We start from the raw sequence: 20,156 nt of genomic DNA on the forward strand, positions 1-20,156 counted from the left end.
AAAAAAATGGAAACAAGGTCTTTGCAAATAGGTAAGGGTGGAGGGGATGAAGGGAGGGCAAGGGAAGGGGAAAAAAAATAAGAACCAAGAGACTCATGTAATGGTCCAAGATCCCAATGATGAATATAACTGTATTTTATACCTAAAATGTACCAATAAACTTAATGGGGAAAAAAATAATAGAAAACAAAGGAGGAAAGTTCTTTTCCATAGATTTGATTCTAAAATCTAGAGTTTTGAGAAAAGGACTGAGTTATTAACAAGGTATTTGGGAAAATGGGTCATGAATAAGAGTGAAATCTTACCACTACCACCCAACCATTTGGACAAAGGTCCCTTGAGTTAGGAGGAATGAGAAAACAGAAAGGACAGGGGAGGAGTATTAGGCATTGTAGGGTTGCTAAGTTAGGGCCCAGTACATTGTATCCTTAAAGGCTGTCTGGGAAACTTACCAGGGGAAAAACCTCCCAGTCCCACATGAGGTTGGATGGGACTTAAAATCAAAACCAGACACATATCTCTTTCCAGGTAGAGGCCCAGGAAAGGCAGAAAGATTCCAAAGAACAAATGGCTGTGGATGTGCCTAGGTAAGCATGCCCTTCGCCCCACTGAGTTTTCTAATCACAGAGAATGCCAGTTCTGAAGGAATCATCCAGATGAATTGCAGCCACTTTGTGTGACTGACTAGACCCAACCAAGACAGGATAGTGGCTGCAAAGATGCCATGGTGCATAGACAACAGCAGGGCCAGACAAGCTACTGCCTTTCCAGGACACAGGCCTAGAAGATGGGACTTAGGATGGGACTTAGGATGGGACCTAGGAACAAAGTCCCTAGGAATGGGACTTTGAAGCTAAGGAAAGTCAGGGAGAAATCCTGAATCTACTTCTGTTAAATTTCTAGCATCCAAGAAACATGGGCTCAAAATGTAAACTGTGAGCTGCAGAAACAGATGGTTCTATTGAGTTGTAGAAACAGATGGTTAGATTTCTCACACTCTTCAGTTGTAGCCTTAAAGCAAACTATAAAACTTGATAATAGAAGTGTTTGATGATGACCTAGAAAAATCTGGTTTTTTCTTTTTCTTTCAAAAATATACACTTATGAGAAAACTGGTTTTCTTAATCTTACACATATTTTAAGGGCTACCATAGTTTTATTAATAATGACCTGAGAGAAGATAAAAAGAATAGGCAACAGTAAATAGGTACCTCACTGCTAAAATTGGTACATGTGCTGAAATCCACACTGGGTCAACCTCACCAAAACTTCCTGAGTATAAAAAAGCGGAGCCAATAGTATCTTTACTTTGTCAGTAGACACATGTAAGATTTCTTCTCATGAGTAAATAAAACATACATATGTAGATATATAAATATACAATCACATACCTTGTCATTCCAAAGTCTGAAATTTTTACTATACATGTAGAACTAACCAAACAGTTTCTTGCTGCCTATAGTAAGAAAAAAAAACAATCCAAATGAGACTACAAGTTTTTCCTTCAAGAGTTTCTACTCCCATTTTCGCTAGTTTATTTGAGCCTCATATTACCTCTGTGTAGACAGCCTCATTGTTTGGGTGGTGATAGCTATCAGTGATTTAATAGCCTGCTCTTATGAGATGAATTTTAATAGTTATTCAATATAACAAAAATGTCAACACTTTTACTTTTAAAGATATTTAGTCTTCCTCAAGAAATATCTTTGATAAAAATGGGGATGAATTCAATCTAACAGATGATAAACTATTACTCATGGCATAAAATAGTCTATACTTTTTTTTTTTTGGTACCAGGGATTGAACTCAGGTCCTTCTGCTTGTAAGACAGGTGCCAGAACCACTGAGCTACATCCCCGGCCCTAGTCTATACTTTAATTTACTTATCTTAAACAAACCAAGATAACATACATGACAGTTAAGGCATTGTCAGTATATATGACAGGCAGAGCACAGTCATTTCATACCATTGGGATCTCCAGCAAATAATATAAATTAAATAATTATATTTGTTAAACTTGCATTTCTTGGAATATAAGTGATAGTGATAACTTCATATTTCTTAAAATTACCACAGCAAACCAAGTGTAGTACTATCTAATGCAGGGGCAATATATTTGATGCCAAAACAATCTATTTTCAGCAACTTAGTCAAGAAAAGCATTGATTTGGTTATTTAGCCTCCTACAGGTGAACTGTTTGATAGAATTTTTCTCTTCCCAGTGAATTTGTTGTTCAGTGGATCCAGTAACAAAAACAAAAAACTTGAAATGGTAAGCCAGAAGGAACCTGTTCCAAAAACACCAGCAAGTACTAGCAATGATCTCAAAGCCACCCCACAAGAAAGGTTCTTGACAGGAAAAAGACTCATTTGTCATTTGATATATTTCACTTGGCATGAAGGTAAATGAAATAGAACACAAAGAAAAGGAGTGATCAAGGAAGAAACCAGGAGTAGAAGGATCTGAGAGAAGCCACCAGAAGCCAATAGAATTGTTACACAACTGGGTTTTGAATTATAATTTTTATTAGGAAAGACAAACTGTCAGAGACCAGGAAAGTGAGCTAGGTGGAATCAATACTATATCCATCCATTCAAAACTGTGTTCAATAGCTCCTGTGCACTGGATACTGGGGAATGTGCCCTGAGGGATGAAACCTGATGATCTGGCTCCGAAATGACAATAGTTAGCACGGCAGAGCTCTCCTACCGACCAGGCATGGTTTCAAGTGCTTACACAAATTATACAGCAACTCATGTGGTCCTTCCCAACAAACCCACAGGAGGGAGATGCTAGAGTTAGTACTGTTTTACTGATTAGCTGGCTTGCCCAGGGCCACAACAGCTAGTGAAAAACAGAGGCAAGATCTTAACCCAGTCAGTCCAACTCCAGAAAAGTGGTTCTCAACCTCCTTGCCTATGGAATTCACCAGGCAATTTTCAAAATATATTGATACCTTGCTTCCATCTCCAGATATTCTGATTTAATTGGTCTGTGGTGTGGCCTGGGTGTGGTAATTTTTCTCAAAGCTCCCAAGTGATTCTAATGCACAGCAAAGTTTGAAGTTTGAGAACCTTTGTTCTGCAACCTGTGTTTTTGTCACACTGTGCTCCATCTCAGAAGTCTCAGCCATATAGAATCCAGTATTCATTTAGAGTATAAACTATTAGAGGAATAATAAACACCATGGGAATTCGAAATCATGGGTCATATACGCATACTCCCCAAGGTGTTTCCATGTAACTGCTTCCTTTCTCCTTCCAAAATATTCTGGTCTGAATGACAAATACTGCAGTATGCTCTCTCTGGGTCATGTATAACAGAAACCCAAGATTACTCCCAGGTGACAGCATCAGGGATTTCTTAAAGTATCCTCAAATCCTCATTTGAATCAATTTTTAAATTTACAAATAATACACAGACAGTTGCAGAGCAACAGTATTTAATATCCTGAATAAATGCGGAATGGACAGAACACATAAGGAGAGATAGTAAGGAGAGATAGTAAGACAGGGAAGCAGCGGTATTAGCATCTGGTTTGGTGCAAGACAGCCATTTTTTTTTTTTTTTTTTTGGTACCGGGGATCATAGACAGCCATTTTTAAACAGGGATGTTCCAAGCATTGCAGAACAGGATGATTTAATATTTCTAGTCTTCTCCATAAAGCCAGTAATGCTCTTGCAGTACTGTCAGAACTAAAGCACTTGTGTGCAGTGCCAATTTCAGTCCTGGGTAAGAAACACAGGAATATGTCTAACACTGCTCTGTCTCCAGTGCCTAGCAGAGTGCTTAGCTTATTCTAGGCACTTGGTACCTGTCTGATTGATGCTAGAGAGGTGGAAGGAAAGAAGAAAGGGAAGGAAGAAAGGAGAGAAGAGAAGGAAAGTAAACCAGTTTTAGTTAATTGGTTAGGTGGTTACTTATTTCGAGGAGTATCTACAATAGTCATAGCATCAATGGGCAATTTAAAATAAAGTTACATCTTACAAAAGAATTGCAGGGATAGGAAAATGTCTAAAAATTAAGCCAACGGATATATTCTTCCAAGTATAGAATTGTCATATCCTTCCAAATACAGATATACTATGTAGAATAACAAGTTAATGTGCACCATACTTACTAAATCTCTATGAATATAGCAGTTCCTCTCCAGATATTCCATTCCTTCACATATATCCTGACACACACTCAGTAGCACCTCCTTTCTAAGCTTTCCTTTTCTCTCCCTGAGATAGGTGAGCAGGCAGCCATTCTCCATGAACTCTGTCACAATATAAAGGGGTTTCTGCTGTATACACACCCCATAAAGCTGAACTAGCCTTGAATGTGACAGTTTCCTGTAAAAGAAAAACATTTGCATTGAAAAGTATTTAAACACAAACGGTGATATTTAGCAACTATACATCATTTTCGTTATAAAAAGTTGAGGATCAATCTGACCATAGAGAAAGCATTTTCCTTTCCACTTTATGCACTGAGAAACTGGAGTCAGAAGTTTAGTATTTCCAATGTCATTGTCAGTGCAGAATATTTCATGTCCCGTATTCTTCTTGTCAACATTCTAGTTTTCTCCTTTTTGTTTTGTATGCCTTTTTCTCCCTCATTACTGCTTATGCTGGCACAGGTCTCAGAGTTCTGCCCCTTGGATTCCAGCCTTCTTAACTGTGGTTGGTCAAAAGGAAAATACTGGACTGGCAGGCGGGAGGAAAGCATGATCAGTGGACATAAAAGAAAAAAACAAAATTAAATTCTAAAGAGTAAAGCCATTAAAAAGGAAAATCTTAGATATAGTTAGAGACTACAAAACATTTACCAACATAAAATCTTGATGTGTACTTAGTAATTACACACACACACATACACACAAGCATACACACACACAATTCCTTGAATATTGCCTATTAAAACATGCCCAGAGCTTTTGAGTCTAGACTTCAAAAGTGTATTGTTTCAGGGATAGGGATTTAGCTCAGTGTTGCCACTGCCTGCCTCGAAAGCACAAGGTCCTGAGTTCAATCTACGGTACAAAAAAAAAAGTGCATTGTTTCATCTGTGGCACATAACATTCAATCTCTAAAGGCTATTTATGCCAACTGGTCACCATGGAAAATAATTTCAAATTAATGTTTGTAATTTTAGAAGATGTATAATAAGCAATTCTCTGTTGCCTTGAAAAGTTATTTCTTTTCATTCATAAAAATAAAACAAAATCAGTGATTCAGAAAGTCTATATTAAAATAATGCATAAGTGATTACAGACACATTACCATTAAACTAGTTTATGAAGCCACTCCGGTTAATTAGAAAGAGAGGGGCTGTCATCCCGCCACTCCCGGCCCAGAGGAAGGGGCTTCTGAGCCACTGTCCCACCACTTCTGGCTTATAGGAAGGGGCTTCCCGGCCGCTGTCTGTCCCGCTGATCCCAGCCCAGAGGAAGGGGCTTCCAGGCCTCCAACCGTCCTGCTGTTCCCGGCCCAGAGGAAGGGGCTTCTGAGCTGCTGTCCCACCTCTCCCAGCTCAGAGGAGGTGAGCCGGGCAAGTGCCAACACCATCCCCACCCACCCACCCAGGTCGAAATGAGAAGACACATAAATAACTCTCAAAACCAGACTTCCAGATCACCCACAGCAACCCCAAAGGGAAATGAGATGGAACACTCTGATACTCAACCACCTGGACCCACTGAACTGGCAACAAAAGAGGACCTGGAAAAAATGAAATCAGAAATAATTTCTCAGATAACAGTAGAGATTGTGCCCCTAGTGCAAGACATGATTAATAAATCTAGAGAGGAGCTGAGGAACATGATGGAATCTCAACATAGGAAACAAATGGAATCCATGAAACAGATGCAAATAGATTTCCAGGACATGAAAAACTCCATTGAAAGTCTACATAGCAGAATGAGCCAATGTGATGACAGAATTTCAAATATAGAAGATAAGATTGCAATTAGTGACCAGGAAAAGAAAAATTGCTTCAAAATTTTAAGGGACCATGAGAAATCAATCCAGCAGCTGCTAGACAATGCAAAGAAGAATAACATAAGACTGATTGGAGTCAATGAAGAAACAGGAAAGAGTGCAGATGAGATAAAAATAAACTTCACAGAAGTGATGCCAGAAAACTTCCCAAGCAGGGGAAAAGAACTTGACATACAGATAGGTGAGGCATATAGGACTCCAAATAGCCTTCATCAAAAAAAAATCTACACATAGGCATATAATTGTTAAGAGTCCCAAAACCCAACAGAAGAACAAAGTTCTATGAGCAATTAGAGAAAAGAAACAAATCACATACAAAGGAAAGCCCATCAGAATCACAGCAGACCTCTTAACACAAATCCTCAAGGCAAGAAGAGGTTGGAATGACTATTTCAAGCCCTAAAAGAAAACAGCCTCCAACCCAGATTGATGTACCCTGCAAAACTATCTTTCAAAATTGATGGAGAAATAAGATACAAACAGCACATTAGGAACTTCATGAATACCAAACCAGCACACCAAAAAATTTTAGACAATATCCTAGGGACAGACATTGACGATCACAACTCCAGGAAGCAAAGCAGAATGAACCCATCTGATGCAACAAGAAATTAAATGTAAAGGGAGAGAACCCAACAAAAAGAAAAAGTCATGACAATGATGAGTCAATACATTTCAGTTATAACCATCAATGTTAATGGTCTCAATTCACCAATCAGAATTGGCAGAATGGGTCAAGAAGCAAAATCCAACAATATGCTGCATACAAGAAACACACTTAATTCAAAAAGAAACTCTAGACTGAAAGTTAAAGGGTGGAAATGGGATGGGAACCCGAAAAAAAGCAGGAGTAGCTATCCTCTTTGCAGATCAAGTAGATTTCAAACCAACACTGATTAAGAGAGACAAAGAAGGGCCAGCGATTTAGCTCAGTGGTTTCACCACCTGCTGTGCAAGCGCAAGGATTCGAGTTTGATCCCTGGTACCAAAAACAAAAGAGAGACAAAGAAGGAAACTAAATACTTGTAAAGGGAACAATCCAACAGGAAGAGATGACTATCATGAATATCTATGCACCAAACACTAGTGCACCCAACTATATAAAACAAATACTAATGGACATAGAAAAGTCATATATGCACTAATACAATCGTAGTGGGGGACCTCAATACCCCACTGTCACAAATAGATAGATCAACTAGACAAAAAATAAGTAATGAAATACTAGAACTCAATCAAACTCTTGAACAAATGAACTTAACAGATGTTTACAGAGTCTTCCACCCCACAAAATCAGAATACACATTCTTCTCAGCCGCACATGGGTCATTCTCCAAAATACACCACATAATCATGCATAGACATGTTTAAGTAAGTGCAAAGCACTTGAAGTTATCCTCTGTATATTATCAGACCATAGTGCAATGAAATTGGAGATCCATAGCAAAAGAAACTGGAAAACTTCATAAACACGTGGAAATTGAACAACACACTTCTGAATAACCAATGGGTCACAGAGGAAATTAAAGAAGAAATCAGACAGTTCCTTCAATTCAATGACAATGACAATACAACATATAGGAATCTATGGGACACAATGAAAGCAGTCTTACGAGGGAAATTCATAGCAGTGAATATGCATATTAGGAAAACAGAACGAGCCCAATAAAACAACCTGATGCTGAACCTCAAGCTTCTAAAAAAAGAAGAGCAGGACAACCTCAAAGCTCATACAAGGGAGGAAATTATAAAGATCAGAGCAGAAATCAATTCAATGGAGACTAAGAGAACGATACAAAAAATCAATGAAGCCAAAAGTTGGTTCTTCAAAAGAATCAACAAAATTGACAAACCCTTAGCCAACCTTATCAGAAAAAAGAAAGAAAAGCCCCAAATCCATGCAATTAGGAATGAAAAGGGTGAAATTACAACAGATCCAGCAGAAATCCAGAGGATCATTAATACCTACTTCCAGAACCCATACACCAATAAGATGGAAAACACAGAAGAAATGGACAGATTCCTAGATACATATGAATTACCAAAGTTGAACGAAGAAGACCTAAAAATTCTGAACAACCTAATATCAACCAATGAAATTGAAAATGTAATTAAAAACTTATCAACTAAGAAAAGCCTGGGCCCTGATGACTTCACTGCCGAATTCTATAAGACATTTAGAGAGTAACTACCGCCATTACTGTTTAAACTCTTCAATGAAATTGAAAGGGAAGCAATACTCCCAAATTCATTCCTGGAAGCAAGCATCACCTTGATCCCCAAAGCAGAGAAAGACCCAACTGAAAAGGAGAACTTTAGGCCAATCTCACTAATGAACATAGATGCAAAAATCCTTAATAAGATACTGACAAGCAGAATGCAGAAGATCATCAAGAAGATCATACACCCTGATCAAGTGGGATTCATTCCAGGGATGCAGGGATGGTTCAATATACGAAAATCAATCAATGTAATACACTATATCAATAGAGCCAAGGACAAAAACCATTTGATTATCTCCACAGACACAGAAAAAGCATTTGACAAAATCCAACATGCATTTATGATAAATACCCTACAAAAAATTGGAAGAGATGGTCTGTACCTCAAACTGATAAAAGCCATCTATGGAAAACCAACAGCCAGTATCATACTAAATGGTCAAAAACTGAAATCCTTCACACTAAAATCAGGAACGAGAAAAGGATGTCCACAATCACCACTCCAGTTCAATATAGTGTTGGAAACATGAGTCACAGAAATTAGACAAGAAAAAGAAATAAAAAGAATAAAGATAGGAAATGAAGAAGTCAAATTGTCATTATTTGCAGATGACATGATACTCTATATAGAAGACCCCAAGAACTCCACCAAAAGTCTTCTAGACTTAATAACCAAATTCAGTCAAGTAGCTGGTTACAAGGTCAACACACAAAAATCAATAGCTTTCCTCTACACAAACAACAGACTCACTGAGAGAGAAATAGAACAAACAATTCCTTTCACAATAGCATCCAAAAAACTGAAATACCTAGGAATCAACCTAACAAAAGAAATCAAAGACCTCTTCTCTGGAAACTATAGCACTCTGAAAAGACAGATTGAAGATGATATCAGAAAATGGACAGACATCCCCTGCTCCTGGGTAGGAAGGATCAATATAGTTAAAATGGCCATACTTCCAAAACTGCTATATAGATTTAATGCAATTCCAATTGAGATCCCAGCAGCATACTTCATAGACCTCAAGAAAACAATCCAAAAATTCATTTGGAACAAGAAGAGACCCAGAATAGCAAAAGCAATCCTAGGTAACAGAGACATGGCAGCGGGTATCACAATCCCCAACTTGAAACTACACTACAAATCTACTGTGATAAAAACAGCATGGTACTGACAAAGAAACAGACCTGAGGACCTGTGGAACAGATTAGAAGATGCAGAAACAATTCCAGACACACTCAGCCATCTCATCTTCGATAAAGGAGCCAACCACCCTCACTGGAGGAAAGATAGCCTCTTTAATAAATGGTGCTGGAAAAATTGGGTTTCAACTTGCCAGTGGTTAAAACTAGACCTATATCTCTCGCCATGCACTAAACTAAAATCAAAATGGATTAAAGATCTAAATATTAAAAGAGAAACTCTGAACCAGTTGGAACAGAGGTTAGGTAGAACCCTTGAAGACATCGGTGTAGGAAAAGATTTTATGAAGAAAACCTCAGTTGCCCGTGAACTAGCACAAACAATCAACAAGTGGGATCTCTTCTTATTAAAAAGCTTCTGCACAGCAAGAGAAACCACCAGCAGTGTGAAGAGACAACCCACAATGTCAGAAAAAATCTTCACCTGCTCTTCCTCAGACAAAGGTCTACTATCTCGAATCTATAAAGAACTTAAAAAGATCAGACCTCCCAAATTTAAAGACCCAATCAGAAAATGGGCATCTGAAATGAACAGACATTTCTCGCACAAAGAAGTAGAAATAGCAAATAAATACATGAAAAAATGTTCAACGTCACTAGTCATTCAAGAGATGCAAATGAAAACAACGCTGAGATTCTACCTCATTCCAGAAAGAATGGCTGCTATCATGAAATCAACCAATAACAAATGCTGGTGGGGCTGTGGGGAAAGAGGAACCCTGCTCCACTGCTGGTGGGAGTGTAGAAAGGTGCAACCACTGTGGAAATCAGTATGGAGATACCTCAAAGAACTAGGACAAGAAGTCCCATTTGACCCCACTGTTCCACTGCTGGATATCTTCCCAAAAGAATTAAAAGAATCATACCACAGTGATATATGCGCACCCATGTTCACAGCAGCACAATTTCTAATCACTAAAACTTGGAAACAGCCCAAATGGCCATCAACTGGAGACTGGATCAAGAAAATGTGGGGTTTTTTATAAAATGGAGTACTACTCGGCCATAAAAAATGAGAAATTAGAGACATTTATAGTTAAATGGATGCACATTGAGGCCATACTCTTAAGTGAAATAAACAGGACACACATGTGTAAATACTGAATAGTTTCTCTGGTGTGAGAAACTGAAAGTGTAAATAAGGACTAAAAGATATAATAGATAATGTGAAATAGGAAGAAAAGGGGCAAAGGGGAGGGGGAAGTGGGAGGGGTAGGGGAAAGGAAAGAAGGAATGGAAGTAATATGAGAAAATGAAAAAATGGAAACAAAGTCTTTGTAAATAGGAAGGGATGGAGGGGTTGAAGGGAGGGCTGGGCAAGGGTGAAAAATAAGAACCAAGAGAGATTATGTAAAGGTGCAAATTTCCAAGATATTCATATTGTATACCTAAAATGTACCAATGATTAGAATGAATAATTGGTAATGCAAAATAGGAAGAAAAGGCCCAAAGTGGTATGGGTAGTGGGAGGGGCAGGGCAAAGGAAAGAAGGGAAAGGAAAAATGATGAGAAATGGAAACAAAGTCTTTGTAAATAGGGAAGGGTGGAGGGGGTGAAGGGCACACAGGTAATGGGGGAAAAATAAGAGCCAAGGTACATCATGTAAAGGTACAAGCTCCCAATGAGAAATGTAAATGTGTTGTATAGCTAAAATGTACCAATAAAAGAATTTAAGTTATAAAAAAAAGAAAGAGAGGTATCCAGAGAACCTAAATATGATCAAAATATATAATATTTTGTATATATGTATGTATATATGTACATACGTATATATATATTATGTATTTTACTTGATTTACCTTTTGAGTTCACTGTACTTTCAGTTAAGGAATGCAGTTTACTTGGGTGCAGAGTAATGGAAATTTCAAAATGCAACGTTAATTTGCCATATGAAACCATCAGTTGGGACTCATGAAACATTTGAGAATTAGAACATTATGCTGTGTATGCTTAGCAAGACCACTGACAAAAATCTACCAGTAATCAAACCTCTATTAGAAATAAGGCAAAAATAAATAGTCCTTCTTGTGGGGTCCAGCCTAACAAACAAGACACATATTTCTCATGGTAAGAGAAAAATGCAAATAGAAAAAGGGCATTCTTCTTAGCTGTAACTTTAGTACTTTACAGTAGACATTATTTGTCAGTGAAGCGATAATTCTCAATATTTCACATATACTTTTAGAGAAGTAGATATAATTTATTGTAAGGCAAACTTGTTATTTAAATATTTGTACACTCTTTGCAGGCTTCTCCTGTTGTCCTTGTTTAATTATTCCCCTTCCCTCAGTAATCGAAGGGCCAGGGATTTACCTCACTGGTTTTGCCGCCTGTCGCACAAGCATAAGGTCCCCAGGAACAACCCTTAGTAATAGAATCAAGTTTCACAGGTTTAAATATCATCTCTGGTGATCACTCTTAAATTAAAACCTTCCATTTTGGGCCGGGGATTTAGCTCAGTGGTTTCGCCGCCTGCTGCACAAGCGCAATTACCCAAGTTTGATCCCCGGTACCAAAAAAAAAAGCAAAACAAAAAAACCTTCCACTTTGACCTTTCTCCTGAAGTCCATATTCATGTACTTACGTGACCACTTGGTCACCCTCGGCAACCTAATAAGCCTCTCAAATTCAACATATCCAAAGCAGAATTACTGAATTTTCCCTAAGCCTACTGAGTCTCCCTCCATCTCCATAAGGAGAACACTCTACCAGTGCACACCAACACACTGGAATGATCTTTCTTCCCCTAGGTCCCTCCCGTCACCTGCCACATTCAATTTATCAGTAAGTCTTGATGACTTTATCTCAAAAAGGTACCCTGAAACTACTCTCCTCTTTCTATTTCTGCTCTCCTCCCAACCCCTATCATCTTCCATCTGGACCACTGCACTTTGATGCCCCTAAATCTTCCTCCCCAGAGCAGCCAGTCTGATCTATATAAAACATAAACCATGATAAATACTTGAACTCTTGGGCAAGGGATTTAGCTCAGTGACACCACACCTGCCTCACAAGTGCAAGGTCCTGAGTTCGATCCCCAGTAAAGGAAAAAAAACCATGAACTCTTCTTTGTCCATCTAATCTAACGTAGTCCCCAACCCAGTCCTAATCTCTGTCACTTTCTTACAGTTTGCAACCTGAGGCCTTACATCTCTTTGAAATTATGTTGATTATGTGTTTCTTGCCTGTCTTCTTCTCCATCCTCCACAAGAGCATATCCATAAATAAGCTCTTTAAGAACAGGAAACATATCCATCTCAAATACCATCATAGTTCCAGAACTTAGGACAGTGTCTGCACACAGTCAGCGACTGACACTTGTTAAATGAATGAATATAACCCAACTGGAGCTGGGAATGCAGTTCAGTGGTAGCATGCTTGCCTAGCATGTGCAAAACCCTGAGTTCAAGTCCCAACTCTCTCATCATCAAAAGAAAAAGAAAACTGAATGATATAATTGGTACTATATTTTGTTTAACAAAGCTAAAATATAGGCTATGAAATTTGGGAGAAATAAATAAATCAAGAGATTACCTATGTGATTTTTTTTTTTTTTTGAGATAGGGTCTCTCTATGTAGTTCAGGCTGCCCTTGAACTTTCTATGTAGCCAGGGCTGGCCTCAAAATTACAGCAATCTTGGGGCTGGGGATTTAGCTCAGTGGTACTGTGCCTGCCTTGCAAGCATAAGGTCCTGAGTTCAAGCCCTGGTACCAAAAATAAATTAATAAATAAATTTTTAAAATAAAATGAAATTATGGCAATCCTGCCTCAGCTTCCCTACTGTCGGGATTATACGTGTGTGCCACCATGCCCAGCTAAGAGATTAGTGTGGATGTTTGCAGTGTGATTTACATTTATGCCTCATGTAAGACAGACATTGCCTTTGGGCTGCTCTGCTCGTTTTCTTCTAAATCCTCACATTAATAAAAGAGCTGCTCAAAACACTCCTCAACACTTCTGAATGTAAAATTCCCCTCTAATTTCTCAATCCTCCTTCTTGTCCTGATCTACAATACTTCTAAAAACTCTATCCATTTGCCTTCTTGAAATTTTGATTTTTTAGGCAGAAATAAAGGCTAAATACAACACATAAAAGATCTGATGGAAAGAATAAAAACTGTAAGGAAACAGCTATGTTGGGAGAGATAATAGGCTAATTTTCTCTATTTTCCAAGTGTCCTTATTTTAAAATAATGTTTATTATTATAGTATTGTCAAATAAAAGCATTTATTATCTAATTTAAATAATAGGGACTAAGAGTCCAAATAAAAACTTTCACTATTAATTAATTACCTCTAGAGAAAATTAATTACCCCTTCAGAGAGGCAGGCAAGAAGGACCAGGGTGTTTTCAGTCTTTATTCAATTCTGTTCAAGATGAATATAAAATGTTAAAACCTTTCTTTCTAAAACTAAAATATTTTACTACAGAGGCATGCAGACAACAGCCAGAGGCCTGCCCAGGTACCATTGGTAAGTGTGTGCAGACCCCAGCCAGAAGCCTGCATGGACCAGAGCGGCCTGGGTGTGCGAATTCCAGCAGGGCCCCACCCAGACACCAGAGGCTTAGCCCCCAGGCTCCAGCCAAAGGCCCGCCTGGAGAAGAGCTGTGCAGGTGAGCAGGCAACACCCAGAGGCCTGCCCAGATACCATCAGTAAGTGTTCGCAGACCCCAGCCAGAAGCCTGCTCAGACACCAGCAACTCTGGTACACAGCCCCCAGCCAAAGGCCCTCCCAGACAACAGCTATGTAGCGGGGCAGGCCCCAGCCAGAGGCAACCCAGATACCATCCCAAGTGTGCCCAGGCCCCACCAGAACCCCTCCCAGACAGTAGTACAGCACAAGGATCCAGAAGGCCACCATTCTGAACCCAGGAATTGACGCAGTGGTGAGCAGCAGAGAGAAGGCTTCTCTGAGGCTTGCTGAAAATTGAACCCCACTGGGCAAGCAAAAAGTCACCTCAACAAAGGCACACCAGGCCACATATGTTGAAATGAGAAAACAAGTAAACAAGTCTCAAAGCCAGACTTCCAGATCACCTAAGGCAACCCCAAAGGGCAATGAGATTAAACAATCTGATACTCAACCACCTGGACTCCCTGAACTGGCAATGAAAGAGGATCTGGAAACAATGAAATCAAAATAGAAATAATTAATTTCTATTAATTATTCAGAAATAATTTCTCAGATAAAAATAGAGATTATGTCCATAGTGAAAGATATGATTAATAAATCTAGAGCAGACACAGATAAAAAATAAAATAGAAGAGCTCAGGAACATGATGGAATCCCAACATAGGAAATAAATGTAATCCACAAAACAGATGCAAACAGATATCCAGGAGATGAAAAACTCCATGGAAAGTTTACACAGCAGAATGAGCCAATGTGAGGACAAAATTTCAGATATGGAAGGCAGGATCGCAATTAGTGACCAGGAAAAGAAAAATTTCTTTAAAAGGCACTATGAGAAATCAATCCAGCAGCTGCTAGGTGATGCAAAGAAAAATAACATAAGACTGATCGGAGTCAATGAAGAAACAGAAGAAAGTGCAAATGACATAAAAAAAACTGTTCACAGAAATAATGGTAGAAAACTTCTCAAGCAGAGGATAAATGAGGCATATAGGACTCCAACTAGCCATGATAAAAAAAAAAATCTACACCTAAGTATATAATACTTAAGATTCCAGAAACCCAACAGAAGAACAAAATTCTACAAGTGGTGAGAGAAAAGAAACAAATCACCTACAAAGGAAAGCCCATCAGAATCACAGCAGATTTCCCAACACAAACCCTCAAGGCAAGAAGAGCCTTGAGTGAAGTACTTCAACCCTAAAAGAAAGTAAACTCCAACCCAGATTGATGTACCCTGCAAATCCATCTTTCAAAATTGATGGAGAAATAAGATACTTTCATGACAAAGAGCACCTGAGGAACTTCATGAATACCAAAGCAGCACTCCAAAAAATTTTAAACAATTTCCTAGGAAAAGACAATGAAGATCACAACCTCAGGAACCCCAGCAAAATGAATCCATCAGCCAAGACAAGAAATTAAATGCAAAGGGGGAAAATACTACAACAAGAAAAGGTCATGACAAGAATAAATCAATACATATCAGTTATAATCATCAATGTTAATGGTCTCAATTCACCAATCAAAAGAAATAGACTGTCAGAATGGGTCAAGAAGCAATTTCCAACATCATGCTGCATACAATAAACACAGTTAATTCAAAAAGAAACTCATAGAGTGAAAGTTAAAGGGTGGAAAACAATATTCCATGTGACAGGAACAAAAAAAAAAAGCAGGAGTAGCTATCCTATTTTCAGATCAAATGGATTTCAAACCAACACTAATTAAGAGAGAGAAAGAAGGCCCCTAAATCCTTGTAAGGGAATAATCCAAGAGAAAGAGATGACAATCATAAATATATATGCACCAAATACTAGTGCATTCAACTATATGAAACAAATACTAATGGACATGAAAAATCAAATAAGCACTAATACAATTGTAGTGGGGGTACCTCAATACCCCACTGTCACAAATACATAGATCAACTAGACAAAAAATAAACAACAAAATACTAGAACTCAATCAGACTCTCGAACAAATGGACTTAACAGAGGTTTACAGAGTGTTCCACCCCACAAAATCAGAATACACATTCTTTTCAGCTGCACATGGGTCATTCTCCAAAATAGACCACATACTTGCTCATAGAACATGTTTAACTAAATGCAAAGTTATCCCCTGTATATTATCAGACTATAGTGCGATGGAATTGGAGATCAATAGCAAAAGAAACCACAAGAATTTCATAAAAACATGGAAATTGAACAACACACCCCTGAACAACCAGCAGGTCACAGAGGAAATTAAAGAGGAAATCAGATAGTTTCTACAATTAAATGTCAATGCCAATATAACTTATCTGAATCTATGGGACACAATGAAAGCAGTCTCACGAGGGAAATTGGTAGCAGTGAATACTCATATTAGGAAAACAGAGCAAGCCCAATTAAACAACCTGATGCTGAACCTCAAGCTTCTAGAAAAAGAAGAGCAGGACAAACCCAAAGCTCATACAAGGGAGGAAATTATAAAGATCAGAGCAGAAATCAATGCAATGGAGACTAAGAGAATAATGCAAAAATCAATGAAGCAAAGAGCTGTTTCCTCAAAAGAATAAACAAAATTGACAAACCCTTAAACAACCTTACAAAAAAAAAGGAAAGAAAAGGCCTAAATTCATGTAATTAGTAATGAAAAGGGTGAAATTACAATGGATCCAGCAGAAATCCAGAGGATCATCAGTACCTACTTTGAGAACCTATATGCCAATAGGATAGAAAACACAGAAGAAATGGACAAATTCCTAGATATATATGATTGACCAAAGTTGAATGAAGAAGATCTAAAAATTCTAAACAACCCAGTATCAACCAACAAAACTGAAAATGTAATTTAAAGCTTACCAATGAAGAAAAGCCTCAGTCCTCATGGCTTCACTGCTGAATTCTACAAGACATTTAGAGAGGAACTATTGCCACTACTGTTTAAACTCTTCAGTGAAATTAAAAGGGAAGCAATACTCCCAAATTCATTCCCGGAAGCAAGCATTCCCTTGATCCCTAAAGCAGAGAAAGACCCAACCGAAAAAGAGAATTATAGGCCAATCTCACTAATGAACATAGATGCAAAAATCCTTAATAAGATACTGGCAAATAGAATGCAGAAGATCATCAAGAAGATCATACACCCTGACCAAGTGGGATTCATCCCAGGGATCCAAGGATGGTTCAACATACATAAATTTGTAATACACTATATTAATAGAGCCAAGGACAAAAAAACATATGATCATCTCAATAGATGCAGAAAAAGCATTCAACAAAATCCAACACACATTCATGATAAAAAAAAAACCTACAGAAAATTAGAATAGACAGTCTCTATCTCAACCTGATAAAAGCCATCTATGAAAAACCAATAGCCAATATCACACTAAATGGTCAAAAACTGAATTCCTTCACACTAAAATCAGGAACAAGAAAAGGATGTCCACAATCACCACTCCAGTTCAACATAGTGTTGGAAACATTAGTCACAGAAATTAGACAAGAGAAAGAAAAAGAATAAACAGTTTTTGTAATTTGCCTGTAGTTCCACAGTTAGACCTTCATTTGAAACCAGAGCTCTGAACTGTCTGGCCACAACAACCACGATCTTACCTAACACAAACTTTTGGAGAAGTAGATATAATTCACTGTAGGGCAAACTTGTTAAATATTTTCAAACTCTTTGCAGGCTTCTCCTATTGTCTTTGTCTAATTATTCCCTCTCCCTTGGTAATCAAATCAAGTTTCACAGTTTCAAATATCATCTCTGGTGATCCCTCTTAAATTAATATCTTCCATTTTGACCTTTCTCCTGAACTCCACACTCATGTACTTACTTGAGCACTTGGTCACCCTGGGCCACCTCACAGGCCTCTCAAATTCAACACATCCAAAGCAGAATTACTGATTTTTCACTAAGCTACTGGAGCCTTCCTCCATCTCCATAAGGGGAACCCTCTGCCTACCAGTGCACACCAACACCTTGGAATCATCAAACTTTTATTAACAAACTAATATCTTTTAGTAGTTGTCATATATATTAACCCCGATTGCCATCATTGTATGTAGTTTTTCCAGTGTAGCAGAAGGAAAACTTTAAATATACACTGTGCTCTCTTGGGGGTAGTCAGGGATATTGTCTACATCGGCAGCCTGTGGTCTGGGTTTCCAGAGCACCTTTGAGAGATTAGAAGAATGAAAGAAAGCCAGTCTGATCCTCTTGAACAACTTCGGCCCATAAGATCCTGTTAAACTCTCGAATTTTTACTTTTACCTTGGATTATCCATGCTGTACATTCATAAATGGGATCTCATGTAATGTTTCCTGGGAGTAAGAGGACCATGTTTTGTTGTTGTTGTTGTTGTTGTTGTTTTATCCCACTGCACACATGTAAACAACAGAACTTAGTTTAAATAAGCTGCTTCTGGACATGCAGAAAATAGGAGCAAAACCAACCTGGAATCAGCACTTTTGATCAGCATCACCATCCCTCCCTAAATGCCCGAATCTCTGAATGAGCTTTCACGGAACCTTTGTTTTAACTCTGGGTTTGTGTTTTTGGATGAAGCTTGTTAATAGCAGTGCACCACAAACAGATCTATTAACTAATAACATTTACAATAATAAAAACATACATAAGTACATCTAATTCTCCAGGAATTTTTTTCATTTGTCTCATGTCTTTGTAATAAAAATTTTTACTACAAAATTTTTTCATGTCATTCATCATGTCTTTGTAGTAAAAAATTTTTTCATTAATTTTATTGGTACATTTTAGGGGAACAATATGCTGACATTCATTATTGGGAATTTGTACATTTACATAATATATCTGGGTTCCTTTGTTTTAGTCTTTCATATTTAGGTTCATAGATCCTTTTGAGTTATTTTAATGTATGGAAATAAAAGGTTGAGGTTAATTTTTTACGTACAGGTACCAGGTGTTCTAGTGCCATTTGCTGAAAACACTATCTTTTCCTTGGCTCTTGAATTGAATTTATATTCTATAAAATGTTAATGTTAAATAATCTTTCAAAACTCAGTGGACCATATATGTGTGGTTCTATTTCTAGATTCACTGTTTTATTCCAATGATCTATATGTCTTTCCTTACATCAACACTGCCTTGATTACTGTAGCTTTAGAAGAAGTCTTAAAATTAGGTACTAAATGTCTTCCAACACCGTTCTTTTTTTTTTTTCTTTTTACTTTTCTAGGTCCTTTGTACTCCTACATAACTTTTAAATTTCAATATCCAATTCTTCATTTATAGCAAGTATACACAGACCTGAATTTTTATATGCACCTTGTGTTTCCTAATCCTGCTAAATTCAAATACAAGTTCTAGGGGCTCCTAGAGATTTCTTAGTATTTTCTCTGATCACTTCATCTACATATAAAGATTTTGCTTCTACCTTGCCAATCCTATCCTAATTGTGTCATTTTATTGTCAGACTATTTTGGTTTAGGCCTATGTTTCAAAGTTTAATGGACAGATGAAGAGTAGGCACATCTGCCCTTGTTCCCCACCTTAAGAAGAAAACATTGTATCCTCTTCAATCATATAAGGCGTTTTTGCTGGAAGTATGGAGTACATGTCTTTAATCTGTTGAGAAGGTTCTGTTCTACTTCTAGTCTCCTGATAGCTTTTACCATGAACAGCTCTAGAAGTTAGTCCAACTACTGACAGGATCATATGGCTTTTTCCTTTCCTCTGTTAAAATGATGACTTTTGGGGGTGGATCTTCCAATGCTAAACCAACACTGCCATCCCTGTAATAAAATCACTTTCTACATACTGCCAGATCTGACTTCTAATAGTTTGTTTTGTTAAACAAATTTCTATCTATGTTCATACTTTTTTCTTCTATTATCTTTATCCAGTCTTAGGATTAGCACAATGTTGAGTTCCTAAAATGAGGGGAGAAGTGTTCCTTTTTTTCTGCTTTAAATGTTTGATATAATTTATCAGTTAAAATGTATATGAGCCATATGGGTAGGTTTTCAAGCTAGGAATATACTTTCTTTAATAGGTGCTATTCAAATTTTATATTTCTTCCAGAGTCAGTTTCATTAATTTGTCTTCCAAGGTACTTCTTAAAAGTTGTCAAATTT

The 20,156-nt window shown here is 37.7% G+C and overlaps 1 protein-coding gene across 4 annotated transcripts in view; it reads right to left on the bottom strand.

The window, feature by feature from the left end:
* The window catches only part of Txk (TXK tyrosine kinase), a 76,689-nt gene that overhangs the window by 12,546 nt on the left and 43,987 nt on the right, over nt 1-20,156 (bottom strand). For all 4 annotated transcript variants that reach the window (XM_087187571.1, XM_087187572.1, XM_087187570.1 and 1 more), the window contains exons 11-12: nt 4,124-4,340; nt 1,392-1,456 (exon numbers count right to left, since the gene is read on the bottom strand). In XM_087187571.1, the coding sequence (XP_087043697.1) occupies nt 1,392-1,456; nt 4,124-4,340 (282 nt within the window). The remainder of the gene's footprint in view (nt 1-1,391; nt 1,457-4,123; nt 4,341-20,156) is intronic.

The sequence above is a fragment of the Heterocephalus glaber genome, unplaced genomic scaffold, assembly GCF_053883595.1.
Source record: "Heterocephalus glaber isolate CG9 unplaced genomic scaffold, H.glaber_assembly_v1.0 deba00001509, whole genome shotgun sequence".
Taxonomy (NCBI): Eukaryota; Metazoa; Chordata; class Mammalia; order Rodentia; family Bathyergidae; genus Heterocephalus; species Heterocephalus glaber.